The sequence below is a fragment of the Eublepharis macularius genome, chromosome 13 (assembly GCF_028583425.1).
Source record: "Eublepharis macularius isolate TG4126 chromosome 13, MPM_Emac_v1.0, whole genome shotgun sequence".
In the NCBI taxonomy this organism is placed as follows: Eukaryota; Metazoa; Chordata; class Lepidosauria; order Squamata; family Eublepharidae; genus Eublepharis; species Eublepharis macularius.
In genome coordinates this window covers 17,963,875-17,984,138 of record NC_072802.1, presented here as the reverse complement: position 1 = coordinate 17,984,138, position 20,264 = coordinate 17,963,875, and the positions used below count along the sequence as shown (strand labels likewise).

Here is a 20,264-nt window from a genome sequence, read left to right as displayed (position 1 = left end):
TCCTTAGGGTTGCCTAAACCTGCAGGAACAATGGCCGTTTTCACACTGCTTACCGGCCATGGAACATCGTGCCGAGCTCCCGGAATGACAGCGTCTTCCTAGTGCGATTTCGAGAACTCCTGGACTCGCGCGAAATCGCACCAGAGAACTCGAGAACTCGCGCAAAATCACACCAGGAAGACGCTGTCATTCCGGGAGCTCGGCACGATGTTCCGTGGCCGGTAAGCAGTGTGAAAACGGCCACTGTCTTTCCCTTTTAACAGAGGCTTATAATGTATGGAAATGGGCAGTTGAAGTTTTTCATTGCATGGAGGTAAATAATATCCCATTAAGCCTCTATTAAAGGGGCAGGGGCAGGCACCCAAATCAGCTTACGTTGTTCTCCTCTCCTCCATTGTATCCTCACAACAACCCTGTGAGGTATGTTATGCTGAGAGTGTGCGACTGGCTCAAGGTCACCCAGCAAGCTTCCATGGCAGAGTGGGGATTCAAACAGGTGCCTCCCACATCCTAGTTCGACACTCTAACCACTACAACTGCCTGTGATTACACCCTGCCTGAGCTTGCTTGGGTGGGTGGAGTCACACAAGAAACTAGGAATGCTTTGTCACTAAAAAAGCATTTAGATCTGCAGTTACGGAGGCTCATCCCATCCAGTAACAGACTGCAGATTTCTGGTTGCCTCACTTGGTATATTCACATGCTAATTTATGCAGATATAATTAATTAACCAATAAGAACTCATAGGCTACAATCTTATATACACTTACTAGGTGTAAGTCCGGTTGAAATCAGTGGGACTTACTTCTGAGAGGCTCTCTACTCAAGACATCTGAAACATGAAGAACACGTGTTGGGAGATACAATGTTAGCCAGGAAGGGTAGTTTAAAAAGACAGATCTGGCAGCAGGGCAAAGGCTTTGCTTTGCACCGGAGCTGTGTGAAGGGGCTGTGAAATGCCAGAAGGGAAACTTCAGCCCATTATAACCTCTTCAGGTCCAAGCCCAGCTATAGGAGGCGGCTCCAGCCCATTTCCATTCCTCACTGCCCTCTGGTTGCGATCCCATACAGTTTTAGATTGGAGAGGTGAAATTGACAGAGCCTTCCAGGAGGAGAAGATGAAATTAACAAACCCTCTGAAGAGTGATCTCTGCCAGCTCTGTCTTTTAAAACTACACTTCCCATCTAACATTGCGTCTCCCTACACTTGACAAACATCCACTGACGTGTCTCGTGTAGAGAGACTCTGAGTAGACACAACTAGAATTGACCTCCATTTTTTCTTTTACTGGTGACATTTATTACACACACATTCCAAGTTCCTCTGGAAGTGTCTCACATAAAATTGCAGAAGTGTTTTTACTGATTGTCCAACTTGAAATCCGTTTTTAATTTAAAAAAAAGAGAGAGGGGAAGGTTTAGGGTTTTATTCTTTCATCGAAGAAGCGCTTTCCTTGCTCATCAGACGACTCCTGATAGCCAAACTGCTGTGTCTTGAGATCCGATCTTGGAATTCGGAGGTTGTAAAGAAATACAGGATGGGATCTAAACAACAGTTGAGGCTGGCGAGGCTTAAGCAGAAAGGGTGAATATATAAAATACTTGTGACTGTTCCACAGTCTGTAATAATCATCTCTTTGACCATCATAAAGAAGAAAAAAACAATATGATATGGTGTGAAACACACAAAAAACACAATGGCACATGTGGCCACCATCCGCAAAGCTTTCTGCTTTTCCACCATGTTTTGCAGAGGCATTTGATATTCTTGAAGTGATGCTTTGGTCTTCCAGGTGCAATAGACAATGATGATGAGAGGTAACAAAAAGCCGACACATTCAGCCACTATTACCATTATGAGAGAGAAAGCTTTGTTGGAAATCTTCCTGATGCCAAGTTCAGTGAAGCAAGTCTCAGTTTTTTTGGAATCTCTCATCAATGGAAAAGGCAGGCAAGCCACTCCCACAACAATCCACACGGCGAGGCATATGGCCACATTGTACCTCCGTTTCCAGTTTTTGGCTCTGAACGGGTGGAGGAGGAAAAAGTATCTTTGCACGCTGATGCAGGTAAGGAAGCAAATGCTTGCATACATGTTGAGATACTTGACGTAGAAGCAGAACTGACAAAGGAAGACCCCAAACGGCCAGCAGTTGTTGATGTAATAATATATCCTCAACGGTAAAGAGAGAACATGAGCAAAGTCAGCCGCAGCCAAGTTAACCATGAAAATCACAGTTTTGTTCTGCTTGCTGATGACACGGCATAAAATCCACAGTGCCACGCTGTTTGTCAGGAGGCCTGGTATGAAGACGATGGTGTACGTCACTGCGTAAAGGGAGTGTTGAAATTCTACTCCAGGTTCGGTGCAGTTGTCCGGAGAGGTGTTCCTTTGCAGCAGTGTTGGATTGTTGTAGACACGGTGGGCCACGTGGCCCGCACCTGCGGACTGATTCTGCACACTGCAAAAATAAAAGAGACACAAGTGAGGGTTTTTTGTTGCTGTTTTGCCTCTACTGGTTAAAATAAAATTTCTGAAACAAACCAGCAACTTTCCGTCCACCCTCCAACTGTGGTTGCCAATCCATCATGTGAGTGGGGCCTGGAGATATCTTGGAATTGCAAATGAACTCCAAATTGCTGGGATTTATCAAGTGTTTCCGTTTCAGTCATGAATGAGTTAAACTGTCTGTGTTAGTTAGTTAGTAAACTTGTTTGCATGTAACCATTTAGGCTTCGAATAAGGATCCCTGCCATAGAAAGGGGAGTCTCTAAGCATAATGAAGTAGAATTAGGGTTTTCTATTGGGCAACCTGTTTATTGGGGGGGGGGGGAGGATTAAGTGATGCTGTATACTGAAGTTTTATTGCTCTTTGTCTCCGTTACTCAGAGTCTGTCTCTCACAGTCTCTCAGTCTTATGATACCTTTTCTAGCAAGATGTAGTCAGTCTAGCAATTTATTATTTTCATCCAATGTAACCCAAATTTTATCCTTTATGTAGTAAAGTATTCTTACAGAGCTATACTGGAGTGTGTGTCTGTTCTCATTCATTCCAAAGCACAATCTCTGCCTTAAACTCTGCTAATTTTCCTACAAAAATGACAAGATTAGTTCCCCTGGAGAAAATGGCTGTTTGGGAGGGTGGACTCCGTGGCATTATATTCCACTGAAGTCCCTCCCCTCCCCAAACTCTGCTGTCCCTATGCCCCACCCCCAAATATCCAGGAATTTTACAACTCAGAGTTGGCAACCCTACCTCCAACATCTGTTTCCTCCCATAGGAAAAGGAAGGAGCCTAAACAGCACCCCGCACATCACAAAAATCTTTCCCCATATCAGGAAGAGATAGGATCTGCCCTGTCTGACTACAGGAGAGGGGCTTCGTGCTCCCTCTACCTTCATTCTGAGGTGGAGAAAGGAGGAGCAGAGACCCACAAGACCTATGTCAGGAAGGGTTGCCAGCCCCCAGGTCAAGGTAGGAGATTCTCCGCCTCCACCTGCAGTCCCCGTCCCTGCTTACCTGGCTGCCAGGGGTGTGTGGCTTGAACCCTTGGAGCATGTGAAAAAATGACATGCGTGGACTCTGGAGGCCTCTGACTGACATCACTTCCAATTTAAAACAGAAGTGGTGGGGGCTCAGCGGGGCCCAATTGGCCCAAACAGAGCAATTCTGGGTAAGAAGAGAAGATCCGGGGGGCACCTCTGCCCCCTTCTTTGAATGTCAGTTGGGTTGGCAACCCAGACCTTACATTTCTACTCTTATTCTCTGAGAGGTCTAACTAGAGGAGACTCCAGGACGTCTGTGACTGCATCTTCCCAGGTAGGGTTTTCAGCTTCAGGTTAGGAAATTCCTGAAGATTTGGGGGATAGAGCATGGGGAGGGCAAAGGTTGGGGAGGGGATGTACCTCAGCTGGGTATAATGCCATAGAAACCACCTTCCATGGCAGCCATTTTCTCTAAGGGAACTGATCATTGTCACCAGAAGATCAGTTATAATTCCGAGATCTCCAGCAATGAGCTGGAAGTTGGGAACGCTGTCCCAGAGGGAAAGAGGTGCAGCACACGGCCTGATTCAGGTTGACAGGACTGCTGGGGGGGGGAGGACTCTGGGGGCCCTCTAGGGGCCACTGGAGGCAAGCACATAATGTGTTTTGTTTTCATAGGATGTGTAACGAAATGGTTACCAAGGGTGAAATGAGTGCCGGTTGCATTTAATCTGTCTTAAAGGGAAAAAAATGTTCCTCATGAGGTTTAATGGGCTGTGGGGCCAGGGAGGGGCCTGCAGGAGTCTTGGTATGGGATGCCTTTCTTCCTGGACTATATTTCCCAGCTGCCCCCAGCCAAGAAAGTGTGTGTGTGGGGGGGGGGGGATAAGGGGTGGAGCAGCCTCCACAGAAATACCCAGCCCATCCTGAGGGGAAATGAGTTGCCTTCTTGGTTGAAGAAGGAGAGGCTCCTGCTGCTGGGTGAAACACGGGTGCCTAGGCCTGGGAGGGCCTGGGAAGCAGCAGAAAGGAAAGAAAGGGGGAACCTTCCCTGAGACCACCCTAGGGCTGCCAGACCACCGGTCCCATCCTCCCACCCTTGTCCCCACCTACCTGGCCAGCGGAGGGGGCGCGCGCGCACCTTCAATGTGCGACCCCCCCTGCGGTGCTGCTCACCCCTGCGCACAGCAGCAGCCAGGATCAGGCCTGTTTTGGCCTGGATCGGGGCCCCTGTGGAGCGTGGGAGCGTTCCTGCGCTCTGCAAGGGCCCACAACGGACCCAATCCACGCCGAAACGGGCCCGATCCACACCAAAACGGGTGTGGATCGGACCTGTTTTGGTGCGGATCGGGCCCGTTGTGGGCCTCTGCGGAGCGCAGGAACGCTCCCACACTCCACAGGGGCCTTAAACGGGACCGATCCGCACTAAAATGGACCCGATCCGTGCCAAAATGGGCACGGATTGGGCCTGTTTTGGCGTGGATTGGGCCCGTTGTGGGCCCCTGCAGAGCGCAGGAACGCTCCTGCGCTCCGCAGGAGCCCACAACCGTGCCCAAACGGGCTGCGTGGTGACGTCACTAAGTGACATCATCGGGCTCTCAGGAGCACGGTAAGAGCCAGGCCCCAATTTCCCGCTGGGAGATCGAGGGGGCCTGGCAACCCTAGACCACCACCCCTTACGGTAGAGTAGGGAACCGTGTGGTAGGGAAAGCAGACGGCGGTTCTCTTCTGTTTAATTTTCTGCCCTATGGGTTCTGAAAAGGGGGTCTATACCTAAGTGTTGTGCCTTTACCTGCTTTGTGTGCAAGTGCTCTGTATATAGTAATTAAATTATACTTTTTGAATATAAAGAACCTTGTGGTGCTCTGACTACAGAACCTCCCCCACTTGGCACGCTACAAGAAAGGAGGGGGCCCGGGAGAAACTGATAAGGCTAGACCTTGGTGAGTTGCCAATTCTCCAGGGCCCAAACAAAGATTGGGTAATTCACTTCCCAGTACGGAAATTCAGCCGGAGGGGTCTCACTGCCCCTCAGTCTGGCGGTGTACAAATCAGTGAGTGGTGGCAGTGACGGAGAGTGTGAGCCACGCCCACCAGGGATGGTGGGAGGCGGATAGTGGGGCTAGCAGGCCATTGACAGCGGCTCAGTTGCCTGGACTGACAGCCAGCGCCCGTTCTGCCACAGGATGTTTGGGTTGGGTCAAAAGGGGCTCAGAAAGTCTCTTTGTCTCTCTGGGGATCCATGGCGCCTCAATCTAACCCCAGTGGCTCTGATTGCAGCAGCACTTGTTTACGTGCAAACAAAACCACCGCTGTCCTCGTTTGCATTTCCTACTCACTTCAACAGCTCCTTTTAGCAGTTGTTCACCAACTTCCCCTGCAGTCCCCCCACCGCCTAATATTTTGCCATCATTGCCCATGAAGCAAGGACATAACCATCAGTGCATTCATTTTAGTTAAGGCAGTCTGAAATTCAGTAACAATTGGATTTTCAACTTCCATCTTACATGTAGCTGTCTCTGGATAAAGTTACATTTATTGCATTTTTATAAAAGAACTCTGGGCTTTCTCCATCCTTTAAAGAATTAGAATTTAATACACTCATTTAATGTAATTAATGTCTGGTTAAAGGATCAATAGCAAGTGTGTTTTATTGCAAGTTTAGGGTTTATTCAAGGTAATAATAGCAGCAGATACATGTTCATCCCATTCACATATAAACTTAGGAGGCAGTTCTATAGGGGATCTTCCCCTCTGGCACATTTGGATTTCCGCTCCTTCTGTAGTTCCACTTCTTTCCTTTATTGGCTCTCTTCTTGTATCGAAGCCAAGGAAAGATAAAGGTGCCCAAAACAACTATTGTAGGGAAACAAGGTGTAAGAGGGCTGAGCAGAAAGGAGGAGTTTGGGGGACCATCTTGCCCTCTCTATAGTGTCTAGTTGAGCTTCTGTCTTCATCCTTCCTGCAGGTATAAATGTCTGAATATAAATGAAGGTATGAGACAAAGGGTAAGAGCCAAATGGCTGTTAGCCCTTGGCTCAGTCCAAGGCTCATAGCCAGAGGCTTATGAATGAGACTGGCCAGGATGTGTTTCGTCCTTTGTTTTGCTTGTTTAAATGATACTTCTTTAACTTTATTTATTTCAGGAATTTCTGTAAGGCACATTGGGGACAGCAGGATTTCTACTCATGTCAAATGGTCTGCAGAACTTCCGTTTGACCTATTGGGGAACACATAAAAACTGTCTATGTAGTGCCTGTTTTTCCCCTGTTAGACAAATAATAATTCCAGTGGAGGGTATGTGAGATTAGGAAGGTTGGAAGGAAGAATAACAACAACAACAACAACAACAACAACAACATTCAATTTATATACTGCCTTTCAGAATAGGTTAACACTCAAAGCAGTCTACAAAGTGTGTTATTACTATCCTCATGACAATCACCCTGTGAGGTGGGTGGGGCTGAGAGAGCTCTGAGAGATCTGTGACTGATCCAAAGTCACCCAGCTCACTTCAAGGGGAGGAGTGGGGAATCAAACCCAACTCTCCAGATTAGAGTCCTACCACTCTTGGACTGTGCAATGTCACTTAATGCTAACACAGACATCAGAGTCTCGGGGAGGGGGGGCGCAGTATAGAGTCCGTAAAGGGCTAGACAGGCGGCTTCCTGACCCTTCCTTTGTCCATTTCTGCAGCTGTCTCTTTCATACCCAGCCAGAATGCTATTCTTAGGGTTTCCTTCCTTGCTGTCACTTCCTTCCCTCCCCACTCTGTCCACCATGAGGGCTGGAACCACGTTTTATAAGCCCATCCTGAGAGGTAGCTAGCAGCCCTTACTCTGCCTTTCCTAGTATCTAGTATATCTAGTATAGAGTCCTCTTACAATAAAAAAAACTTCATTCTTTTCTAAGTAACAAGCCTCGGTGTGAAATTATTCCTCAAACAACCAAACTATAAAATTCAAGGAAAACAGAGAAGGGGGGTTATGCCCCCCCTTCCCCTGTGTTGTGGCCTCTGTTTTTTTTGGGGGGGGGCATAGAGATCTCTGGATTTCCCAGCATTGTGTGTGGTTTGACAGTCTCAAACGTTCAATTGCCTAAGATTAGTTGAGAGTTTTCTTAAGAAAGATTGCTTAATATGTTTTTTGTGCTCACAGCAAGTTGGGTAGGCATGAGGTGTCAGAATTAGAGCAGGATGTCAATTTTTGCCTTTTCGTTGGAACATCAAATAGAAAAGTAAATGTTTTATGAGTCCTAGGTTCATCTAGAAGTCTTCTTGTAAAGTACCAAGCAAACCGGTTTTTGCAAACGAACCTTAACTGTTATCGGAAGCACAGGTGTTACCGGAAGCCCAGCTCCCATGGTCTGTGTGCACCCCTTTCCTCTCACGCTGGAGGAAGAGGGTGTCGCTCTTGAAACAATTCTCAGAAACCACATTGCATGTTTGCATTTCATGGCTCTTTTCGTTTACAGTAGCAACAAATCCCAGAAGTGCTGCTCTGTTGCAGCCAAAATAGGGTTGTGTGGTCCCTAAAGGTTTAGTTGGGCAAGATCCATAGCTGGGCAAGATCCAGGAACAAACCTCCAGTGCAGTTTTTCTTGATCAGTAGCAGCGTTCCCTCTGTGCTGATGTCCCAGCCTCAAGCAGACAACCAGAGACGCTGCTTGCCCCTTGAGAAAAACCACATACAAGTAGCCTGTGCATTGCATGTTTCCCCTAACAGGTGGGATGCCAAAGGGGGGGGGGTGTCACTGTGTGTGGGTGGTGGTGGTTAAATGTGCCACAGTCCGGTGCAAAACTGCCCCTCTCACAAACATGTACACAGAGCTGCTATTTCAATGATTCACTGGAGACCTCTTCATGGATTTTTCAATTACTTGAGTGGTTTAAAACCTAACACATTTATTGTGGAATAAGCTGTCTTGAGCCACATCACACTTTACCAGATGCAGGAACTGATATCTGCTTCTAGCAGGAAATGTCCAAGGATGCATCCACACAGAGGGTTTTCTCTATGTTGCTTTCTTGACTTTCCTATTGCAGCAGGCTTCCCCCCTGCCCGCCCCCCAAGCATCCCATGTTGTTTCTTCATTGCCCTTTATTTCTCCACAATACAAGGAGCCGAGGACTTGCTTTCTTTTAAAAAACAGAAGCAAGAGTATTCAAAGGAGCTAGTAGAACATGACAATAGATCATTATAACATTATTTACGTGTTTTTTTTAAGGCTGTAAAAGCCTCCTGGTGGAACAGTGAAGGAAAATGCAGGGTGGTGGCAGCAGATGGAGTGTGCACAAAACTCCTGTGCAGGTACTCTGCTGCCAGAGCAAATGCCTCTGCATTCACAGTGGCGATGACAGAAAAACTGAAAATCCTTGCTATGTGAGTGCAGCCTATCTTTGTGCATGTGTATGTATGGGGGTGGGGGTGGGGGTGACGATAACATGGATAGAAGAGCAGAAGGCCCAGCAATTGTAGGCATAGGTGAATTATGTCCTTAAAAAGAGCGTAACTGAACCCAAAGCCCAGATGTAAGAGGAAACGTCCCCATCAAAAAGGGTGTTGCTAATTCCCAGGAGATGATGAATCACACTGCAAGAGGGATAGTTTACAGAAACTTCTAGAAAGGGACAATGACTTTGTGAAGGGAGCAAACTGCTCCCAATTCCTGTTGAGACCAGGCTTGGTAGTATGAAATCAGAATGTGAGCTCCATGATATAGACTAGAGGCTGGTTTTGGAGCAGGTGACTACAAGAGTGTGATCTTTTCTATTTTATTTCCACCCAGGGAAGCAGCAGGGATGAACATTTCAGCTGTGTTCAAAACTGGGATTTCAGCCCTTAATTCCTTAGGTACTAATGGGATCCTCGCTCTTAATTTCAGTGCAAAGTTATATGATAATGAAAGTTTAAGTAATGCCGAGCCCAATCAGATCCCCTCCTTCCCATGGCAAAAGGAGGCTTTCTGCAACTGTTGCTGCCACTGTATGCAATATATTGACCCAGACAATATATTATCATATATGATATGCAAGCATATATGGCTTGCATTCAGATACAGAGATGCATTCAGTCCTATAAATTATGAAATGAGGGTGCCATTCTGGGACACTAGACTTGCTTTTCAGATGGCATGATGATCATATCCTCTTTCCATTTGCACAACACCTGCCCTTCATTAACCACATGCAACAAGGATTCTGTGTGGGTTTTCACATGCAGAAGGCAAAACAATGGGTCTACTCTTGTTTGCTACATTTGGCAGGATCCAGGTAGTCCAATGCGAAGTAAGACAAGGCTTTTGCTTTACTAACTGTGCACAAAACAGGATTTTGGCAGGTGATACTACACTTTCTAAAATCTTATTTTGTGCAGTACAATTTTTTTAAAAAAGATTTCCTTATACTTGTATTCCATACTGACATACGTAGTTTTCCCAGGGGTCTCCCTTGCAAGGGAATGACCAGATCCATATCTGCGCATTATGTACTCCCAGAAAAATCACTGGACATATCTTGTTCTCCTTTATGTCTGATCACCTGAATAACGAGTTTTAAAGGATTGATGCTATCAATTGGCATGTGGGTAAACTGTAAATTGAGGGGGGGAGGGCTTATAGAAATGAACGAATGAGAAACCAGTTTGGAAATGCTCACCTCACCCTTAAAATCTCCAGGTTCTATAAGCCCACAGAGAGTGTTACTTTTTCTTCCCCATCTTCTTTTCCTTTAATTGACTCTCAACTACCCTTGACATTCATGCCTTCTAGAGTGTGCTCACACTTCCCCAGGCCTTCTGGGTTTTTTTTTTGGTTAGGTTAATTTACAAAGTCACTTTTTGGGGGGTTGCAAATCTGGGGAATACCCCAAGAAAGTGGAAACATTGCTTGCAGATATGCTAGCTTTTTTCCTGATCAGTATCTACTTTATTATTAAATACAGAGATAAATTATGACACAAATAGGAAAAGGATCTTAATCTTTAGCACTAAATTGTGTTGTAGTAATATTGAGTGTGTTTTCTGGTCCCTAGCCCAGGATAATCCATATATTTCATGTGATTGCTTGGTCTCCCATCATGCTTTGTAATACAGATCTTGAAGCTCCCATAATATGTGAGTGCCCTTATGAATTGCTCTCCATGGGTGCTTATACCTCCCCCCCCCCCCCAACATCTCATAGATAGCAACAGGGTCTGGTTTGGGACATCTCTATCATCTCGAACCAATTATTGTTGCCCAGAACTAGGAGGCAACTTCAAGGGAATGCATTGGCCTCGGTGCCTTGTCCTTTGTCCCTGCAGGACAACTGGTTGGATTTCTGTGCAATAGATGGACCACCGATCTGATCCAGAAGGGCTCTTCTTATGTTCAAATGCCTAATTCCCTTCCTGCTCTATTTGGGATCCATTTTAACTGTTCTGCAATATGTTACCAACTATTAGAAATGACAGTTTGTCAACATGTGAAATGTCAGGCACGTGCTTTGTGGCATTTGCATTTACATGTATGAATTTGCATTTACATGTATGTCAGGGGTGTTACAGCTGTGGCTCAGCTGTGGCTCATGTGGGCTGATTCCGCACACCTTGGATAATGCGCTTTATCAATCGTTTGAGGTGGGTTTTTTGTTCCGCACACACAAAAATCCATTCCAAATGATCTATAAAGAGGATTAGAAATGCATTATCCAACATGTGCGGAATCACAGGTGGATTCCATCTAATTCTAAGTCATGGAGCACTGCTGAAGTGGGAGAGGGATGTGGTACCCAACAATGGATGTATTGGGGCTGTGGCTTCAGCAATGTGTTAGGTGCACAGCTACTGAATGGAAAGCACAACTCAGTGCCAGCATGTGATATCATCAATGAAACTCACACTCGGTCTGCTATGCATTCAGTACTGACATGAGAGGACGAAACTGCAACTGCAATATTGTTTGAAAACTAAGAAATGTTTATATTTTGCTAAGCTATCACAGTTAACCTCTAATGACACCAATAGCGTTTCTCTTATTAATCAGGTTGTATTTTCTTATATTGATCATTGGATTGGGCATTACATTGTTTGTTTTCTGGATTTTTTTTCTGGGTTGTTCAAAATGGATTTTAGATCTTGTATTTGTAATTAAAATAAGCTTTGTTTAGTAACGATATGATTTTTGAACAATTCAAAACAACGATTAAACAAACGGTCAACATCACATCGCTTTTATTAAACAGAACTTTTGCTTGTGGTTTTATAGGGTAGCAAAGCTCGTTCTAATCTACAGGTAGTGGTGAACATGGTTAGTCTGGTGGTTTTCTTACATTTTGCTGACCTCTTCCAGTTTAGCTGCGGGAACCAAATGACATCAGTCCTAAAAGTCCAGTCTGCAATTAGGGCTGAACTTGTTTGCAGTGATTCCCCCCTCTACTTTCTCCCCCTCCTCTCCGAGTGTTCATCCCTGCCTCTTGGTCTCTCCACCCCTTCCCCATTATCTTCCAGTTCCATCATCACCATCATCATCACCATCATCATCATCATAATCACAACAGCAATAACAATAACAACTGTGCTTATATAACACTCTTCTAGACAGATTAATGCCCCACCCAGATTGATGAACAAGCTAGTGTTATTATTATCCCCACAATACAGCTGGGCAGCTGGGGAGAGGAGTGGCTGAGAGGAGTGGCTTACCCAAGGCCACCTACTGAGCTCATGGCAGTAGTGGGATTTGAACCAGTAGAGTGCTGATTCGCAACCAAACCACTTAACCACTGTGCCACAACAGTAACTAATCACCAAAATCTCACCATATTAATTTTGGCTGCCGTTTTGGATTTTCTGACCAACATCAGTGATACAGTATTGTCTGTTGTTGCCTAGGCAGTGTGAAATAACAACAACATTCAATTTATATACCGCTCTTCAGGACAACTTAACACCCACTCAGAGTGGTTTGCAAAGGGTGTTATTATTATTCTAATGGTTGCTGAGATCTTGGCAATTTTCAACTATTTTGTGTTTATTTTCTCCCTTTTCCCATTTTTGTTACATTTAAGATTTTTCTGCAAACCTGGAGTTCTCCCCAGTTTGTAGAAACATCTTGCCATTCAGTACCTGGCCACACTGTATGCATTGTAGGATCATGTACAGAATTAGTAGTAGTAGAGAGTGCTGTCAAGTCATAGCTGACTTATGGTGGCCACTGGTGGGGTTTTCGTGGCAAGAGACTAACAGAGGTGGTTTGCCATTGCCTGCCTCTGCAATTCTGGACTTCAGTGGAGGTTTCTCATCCAATTACTAGCCAAGCTTGACCCTGTGTAGCTTCTGAGATCTAATGGGATCAGGCTCCCCTGGGCTACCCAGGTCAGGATTTGCACAGAATTAGATGTATGGATTCTCTTTAAAAAGAAAATTGCAGTGGTCGCATGAACCTGCCTTCTACCAAGCTGCACCACAGATGTAGTTCAGCACTGCTGACTCTGACGGGCACCAACTTGAAAACTGGAAGGTGTCTTCCAACACTTTTTCATTGAGATCTATTTTCTGGAAATGCCAGAGGTGGAACTTGGACCAACTGCATGCAAATATAGTCCCTTCTCATGGACCATTTGCTGACCCATCTGTTTCAGAAACCTGTGCAAGACAGGTTATTGCAATGTAAACACAGAGTATACAATTGGTTCGGGGGCACCTAGGCTTTAGTCTCCAGCATCAAAATAGGAATGCTGGAAGGATTCAAAGTTGTCCACACAGTTTCTTTGAATTTGAAAGGTATTTCAGGTAGTGGCTTCTGGGTACCATGAAAGGGGCCAGTTATTTAATTAAATATATTATTTTTTTATTTGTAGAAGGGGGAAGCCCATTTGGATGCTTCTGTTGAGGAGTCAAAATGCCTTATGCTGACGCTGGTGCACAGATAATAACAGGTGGAACATACCATTCTAGGATGCCATACGGATCAAGCATCCTAGACAGGCATCCTATAAATCAGCTTCCATTATGATGTCAGAGATATAAGGGAGCCACTTTCATCACACCTCTGCAGCAATAAGGTAGACGGGCATTAGCAACTGTTTTTACAACAACCATAATTCAGTAAGAACAATTTATCGCACCCTTCTTCCAAAGACCTGAGTGTGACATACAAGGCTCTTCCTCTTTTTATCTTCAGAACAACCCTGTATGTTAGACTAAGGAGAAAAGGACTAGCCCAAGTTCATGGTAGAGTGGGGATCCCTCCGATCCTTTTGGTAAGACTCTAACCACTACACCATACCGGGTCTTTGAAAGGAAAGAAGAAAGAAGCGCTTATAGATTTCCCCCTTAATGAAAAACAATGGGGGGGGGGGACACAAGAAATGATGGAAGCAAGTGATTGCACCAGAAACCATATATATATATATATATATATATATATATATATATATATATATATATATATATTCAGTAATCATTTGGAGCTGCATGCTTGGTTTGGTGGATTAAATAATTGCACTCCCTTGCACACTTGAGACCAACAAACACGAGTTCGGTCAATGAGCTCCCATTAGCATTTTCCCCCTTTTATAAAGCAGGTAAAGAACACCCCAGACCAGAATTGTGGCAGGAAGAGGAGGCAAGCCTCCCCACCCCCCACACACCATTTTCCTGAGCTGAAATGCTCCCCCAAACCATTTTGGGTTAGGAAGACAGTGGACGGGGAAAGGCATAGTTCACTCCCCATGGTCTCAGTCAAGGTTGGGGCTGTTTGTGCTTGTACAAGGGAGGGGAAAAAACCACTTGGGAATCAGTTCATAGAACTGCTGTGGAGCCCCACTCCATTAAACACTAAACAACCTGCTGCTTCTGAGGTAACAGGCATACGGTTGATTTGGAAAGCTTTCGCTGATGAAAGATGGGGCCCTGTTTGTCAGCTGCAAGAGTATCCGTTTAAGTCAGTTTTAGTTCTGGTACATTAATGGCACAGAGGATGACAAGAAAAATTCTTTCAAGTTTGCCTTCCTCACAACAAGGAGTGGTAGTAAACTGTAAAGTTATCTTCCACTTCTGACATTTTAATTCTCACAAAAAGCACCAACTTTAAGACTGGTGTAACATGGGGAAAATTAATTAACCAATTAATCATTAAAAAGGCATATGATTAATCCACTAACCATCTATCAATCAGTTGGCAGCTTTACTCACAGTGTTTTCAAAGAAGAGGCAGATGTAGTGAAGAATAGCACAGACAGATATAATTTTGTTCTTTCACCAGTGTTCATTCCAGCAGCTCGTTTTTTTGTTTTGTTTTCTGCAGCACCAGCAAGCACAACTATCGGTTGCCCTAAAATACACTTGCTTGAACATTTTATTAAATTGCATTTTTACTTCATCCCAATGGGGGCCAGAAGTGGCTTACATCATTCTCCTCTGCTCCACTTTATCTTTACAACAACCCTATGAGGTCGGTTAAGCTGAGAATGTGTGACAGGTCCAAGGTTAGCCAGCGAATTTCCACAGCAGAGCAAGGAATCAAATCTGGGTCACCCAGATCCTAGTCCCTCACTCTAAACCACACTAGTTTAAAGATATTTTGCCAAGCAGAAATATTTGTTTGAGATTGATTATAACTTGATCAGTCAGTCAACCAATCTTTCTTGTACAGTGGAAGGAAAAAACCTTACTTTACAATGTAATAAAAGTCATATCCTGTAGTAGCAACATTCCAGAGAGTTCTCTGTCAGGAACTTAAACACATAGTGGGAGAAATCTTCCACATCTTAACCCACAACGGTATTCCCTTTGCTGTATCACCCAAAGTTCGCTGCTGTGCATAGTGTCTGGATACAGAGGACAAAAAGGCAGACAGTTTATGGCTCTAAAAGTTTGGTCTATCAGTTGCCAGAAAATAGCAAAAACAAAAATATAGACAGATCTGTTCGCCATGGTTTCTCGCTGTTCTATGTCTCACTGTCTTTCACCTTTCCTTTCAGTAAACCTTATTCCTTCCCAATCACTTCTGTTGGGGATCTATATAGTGATTTCCTTACCTCATTGGAACTTTCCAGCATCAGCAAAAGTGACTCCTGTGGGTGGGAAAAACAGCCTCTCGACCCCAAAGTTGCACCTTGCTCAGTTCTGATTTCACGTGTGATTAAAAAAGAAACCCAGTCAAGGGAACCTGGTCTCAATGTCACAGTCTCTTAACAGGAAGTCGAAGCATGTCTTGCGCTTGTCTGCTTCCACCACAGAAGACTTGTTTACTATGGGAGGGAAACAATCCGTAGCATGATGTTCATGAGGGGAAAGCAAACCAGACCGAGACTGGACCACAAAACAGGCATTGCCTGATAGAGAAGAGCAACTTGAAAAGCCAGGCCCTTCAGGACTAATTTCTACATTGTACCACAAAGAATTCAGGGTCAGCAGCTCCTCTAATGAAGTAAGGTAGCTACCTCAGTTCAGAGCCAAACCGCACATGTCTCTAGATTCCCCTATTCTCCATTTTATTCTTACAACAACCCTGTGAGGTAGGTTAGGCTGAGAGTGTATGGCTGTCCCAATGTCACCCAGTAAGCTTCCGTGATGGAGTGGAGATTTGAACCTGGGTCTCCTGGAGCCTTTTATCTTTTGTATCTTTTGGTCTTTAAAAGACAAATCGGGAAGAGGGAAATGGCACCAATAGCGGTTTTAACTTCCCCCATCTGCCCATGCCATTCCCAGGTTAAAAAATTCTCCCATGGTTTCTGAAAGTCTTGAAATGGAAAAAAAAAGACAAATAAAGCAGGGACCTGTCTCTCTTTCCCACACAGGATAAAAGGGGTTATTTCTAAGAACCAACCCTCCTTTCCCCATGGTCCCAATCCATACTACATACACATATCCTGTGACTGCTTTTTAGAGTCAAATTACAACAGACTTTGGACAGCATTTAAGAGCAGCAAATTACTGCAAAGTGAAGAAAAATGTTTTGGGGCTGTTGCTTAGCGAAAATGTTCACTTATTTTGCTGGGGGGGGGGAAAGGAGCAGCCAATTGTATCCTGTTTCCAAAAGGAAGCGATGGCCATGAAAGTAACCACATTGACAAAGGATTGGTCTCTCGCGTTCTGCAGTGGGACGGGCTCCTCAGCCACAGCTGCTAGAAGTAGAGCGACTCCCTTCTCAGTCTCAGAGTACTTTTGCCATTACGTCACCTGTGGTGATTTGTGTGTGCTGTGGTATAGTGGTTAAAGTGTCTGTCTAGAAGATGGGAAACCCAGGTTCAAATGACCACTTTGCCATGATTGTCACTGAGCCTACCCTCAAAGGCTTGTTGCAAGAATACAATGGAGGAGGGTCGAACCATGCATGCTGCCCTGCGCAACTTGTGGGAAGGGTGAGATTTAATTTTTTCCTTCATTTATTTAAAATAATATGATTCGTGGTTGTAATGTTTTACCATATAAATAGTTTGTGTTTTGTTTCTGCTGATTAATGTTTTTAATATATATATATATATATATTTGTTATTGTGGTAAAAAATGCAGACCTGGGAAGTATGAAGGGGTGGGGGCTGGATGGGTGTATGAAGCATACTGTGGTTGGATAGTAGCTTAGGGAGTGGAGTAATCTGTAGTTTTTAGTCTTGTGCTGAGGGAAAGTTTAGGCAGTCCAGTTAAGCCTGTCAGAGAGTCTGTCAGGCTTAGTCAATCTGTGTGGAAAAGTTTTGACTGAATCTGTTTGGGTGAGTGAGAGAAATGTTTATCCAGAACTGAGGAAAATAAGTCTTTGTTACTGTGTTTATTATTTCTAGTTTAAGTGGCAACTGTGTGGAGAATTGCAGCTGTAATGGAGAGCTAAGCTGTAAAACCAGGACGCCTACATTTCCCATCAAAACTTGAGGGAAGCTGACAAGTGTCCAACCTGTGTCAGGCGTCACTTGTGGCTTGGCTCTTAGGCTGTTTCCACACATCCTTAAAGGAATGGCCCACTCACTGAATGCTGGCGTATTTTCTCCTTCACTCCACACGCCTCCGTATCAAAGTGGCAGCAAGCTGTTTGGCTTCTGTTTTTTCGGCACCTTTTTGGCAATGCAGGAAAGTGTGGGAAATGGCATTCTCAGAAAAGGCACCCAAAAAATGGAAGCCAAATAGCCTGCTGCCACTTTGATATTAGTGGCGTGTGGAGTGAAGGAGAAAAGCTGCCAGCGTTCAGTGAGTGGGCCGTCCCTTTAAGGATGTGTGGAAACGGCCTTCGTCTTTATGACTAGCTCTGCGAATCGCTATGGTTGCTAGCTAATCATTCTTTTGCTGGGACGATAACCCAAGTCCAAACTACATGTTGCATATACCAGCTTATCTCCCGTGGACTTGTAGCCATATGGAAACTGCAAGTTCCCTATGGGAATTCTGTTCAGAAGCACAACAGGGGCCTGTTGTGCATCATGATTGTAGCACGGGGGAATGAGGTGCTTCTGCCTTCTCCTCCATGCCGCTGTCCTGATACAAAACAGTCCTATAAGGGGCTGCACATATGCTGAGTGCTTACATGACTGATTGATTACACTTGTAGCCCGCTTTCCCCATGGATGGGTTCAGAGTGGATGACATCAAGATTACATTTACATTAAAATTTTAACATTAGTACCATAATTAATAACAGTTCAGTCATAAAAACAATTCTAGATGGAGGCCCATTTTTCACAGTCCCAGTAAAACATTTCCATGGGGTGGGAGGTGAGGAACAGCAGTGGTCCCACTGATGGAAAACTGGGATGGGGATTTCACTACCCCCCTCCCCTACAGGAGACCAGCAGGAAACTCCCCCATAGCTCAGCCTCAACCATATGCCTGGTGGAACATCTCTGTCTTATGGGCCCAGTGAAAAGATAGTACATCTTTGGCTGTTGTGGGTTTTCCGGGCTGTATTGCCGTGGTCTTGGCATTGTAGTTCCTGACGTTTCGCCAGCAGCTGTGACTGGCATCTTCAGAGGTGTAGCACCGAAAGACAGGGGTCTCTCAGTGTCAAACTGTTAACAGTGTCAAACTGAGAGATCCCCGTCTTTCGGTGCTACACCTCTGAAGATGCCAGTCTCAGCTGCTGGTAAAACGTCAGGAACTACAATGCCAAGACCACGGCAATACAGCCCGGAAAATCCAAAACAACCATTGTTCTCCAGCCGTGAAAGCCTTCGACAATATATAGTACATCTTGTTGGGCCCGAGTTTCAGCAGACAGAGAGTTCCACCAGGTTGGTGACAGGACTGAGAAGGCCCTGGCTCTGGTCAAGGTCAGATGAGCCTCCCTGGGGCCAGGGATCACCAGCAGGTTTTTATCGGCTGATCGGAGCACCGTCTGGGGCACATATGGTGAGAGGTGGTCCCACAGATATCCTGGTCCCAGTCCACTAAAGGCTTTATAGGTTAAGACCGAAACCTTGAATCTGATCCAGAATTCCATGGGGAGCCAGCACAGCTGCCATAAAACAAAAGTTATATGTGTCCTATGCGGAGTATCCATAAGGATGTGCGCAACAGTATTCTGGAATCGCTGTAATTTCCAGATCAGACCCAAGGGAAGCCCTGCGTAAAGCGAGTTACAGTAGTCTAATCTGGACATAGATCCAGAGGAGTTAGCCGTGTTAGTTGCAAAATAGTAAGAGTCCAGTAGCACGTTTAAGACTAATCAACTTTATTGTAGCATAAGCTTTCAAGAACCACAGCTCTCTTTGTCAGATGCATCTGACAAAGAGAGCTGTGGTTCTCGAAAGCTTATGCTACATTAAAGTTGGTTAGTCTTAAATGTGCTACTGGACTCTTTTATTAATCTGGAGGTGACCATTGTCTGGATCGCTGTCATTAGGTCACAGGTCATGTGCCAGCATTAACACCTCTGGGCAAAGAACTCCCTCCGGGGCTGTTTTGAGTAAGAAAATCAGTGCAAGAGGAAGAAAGAGCTCCTCCTGGATCCATGCTATGGTAACATCAGTGCTTGACTATTGTAATGCACTATGCATAGGTCTCCCATCTAAGTTAACTAGGAGGCTCCAATTAGTGCAAAATGCTGCAGCTCGACTGTTATCAGGAGCGAGCAGGAGCATGAACCTCACTCCCATCCTACATTCACTCCATTGGCTACCTATCAGTTACCATGCTCAGTTCAAAGTATTGGTTATTACATACAAAGCTCTTCACGGCCTTGGTCCGGCATACCTATGAGACTGCCTCCTTCCCTATTTTCCTCCACAGCAGCTTCGCTCATCTGAATAGGTATTCTTACAGGTGCCAGGCTGCGCATGGGCGAAATCGACAGTAGCCCATACACAGGCTTTCTCTGTGGTAGCCCCTACCCTGTGGAATGACCTGCCTGAGGTCAGGAGAGCCCCTCCTCTTCCAGCTTTCTGTAAACTATGTAAAACTGAATTATTCAAAAAGGCTTTTTACTCAAATGGGAAGGCTATATTGTAGGGATGGGGTCTCAGGTGCTTTGCTATGGAGTTAGGGACCGTAGACTTCACCACTATGTTGCCTTACATATTATCTGTTTAAATATGTACTCCTATGTACTGCCTGTGCTTTGTCACCTATGTGCTATGTCAGACAGCGTAGAGGCTATGAATCACACCAGACACTTGCTTGGGTTAGAAATGGCCACAACTTTATTGATTACAGCTGGATGGAGCATTGGCCTGGCATAGGGCTGCCAGACCCCCAGTGGGGGTGGAGGATCTCCCGCCCCCACTCTCCCACCTCCGCCCCCACTTACCTGGCCAGTGGGGGGGGCGCTCACCTTCCATGCACGCCCCCCTGCGGTGCGCGCCCCCGCACACT

General features: G+C 45.2%; 1 protein-coding gene across 1 annotated transcript; it reads right to left on the bottom strand.

Annotated features, from left to right (window-relative positions):
• Window positions 1-368: 368 nt before the first annotated feature.
• On the bottom strand, window positions 369-15,590 carry LOC129341465 (putative P2Y purinoceptor 10). Its single transcript, XM_054996672.1, has 2 exons — window positions 15,506-15,590; window positions 369-2,462 (listed from the first exon to the last, which is right to left on the bottom strand). The coding sequence occupies exons 1-2, from the start codon at window positions 15,508-15,510 to the stop codon at window positions 1,427-1,429; spliced, it is 1,041 nt and encodes a 346-aa protein (XP_054852647.1). The 5' UTR covers window positions 15,511-15,590; the 3' UTR covers window positions 369-1,426.
• Between the last annotated feature and the right edge of the window lie 4,674 nt (window positions 15,591-20,264).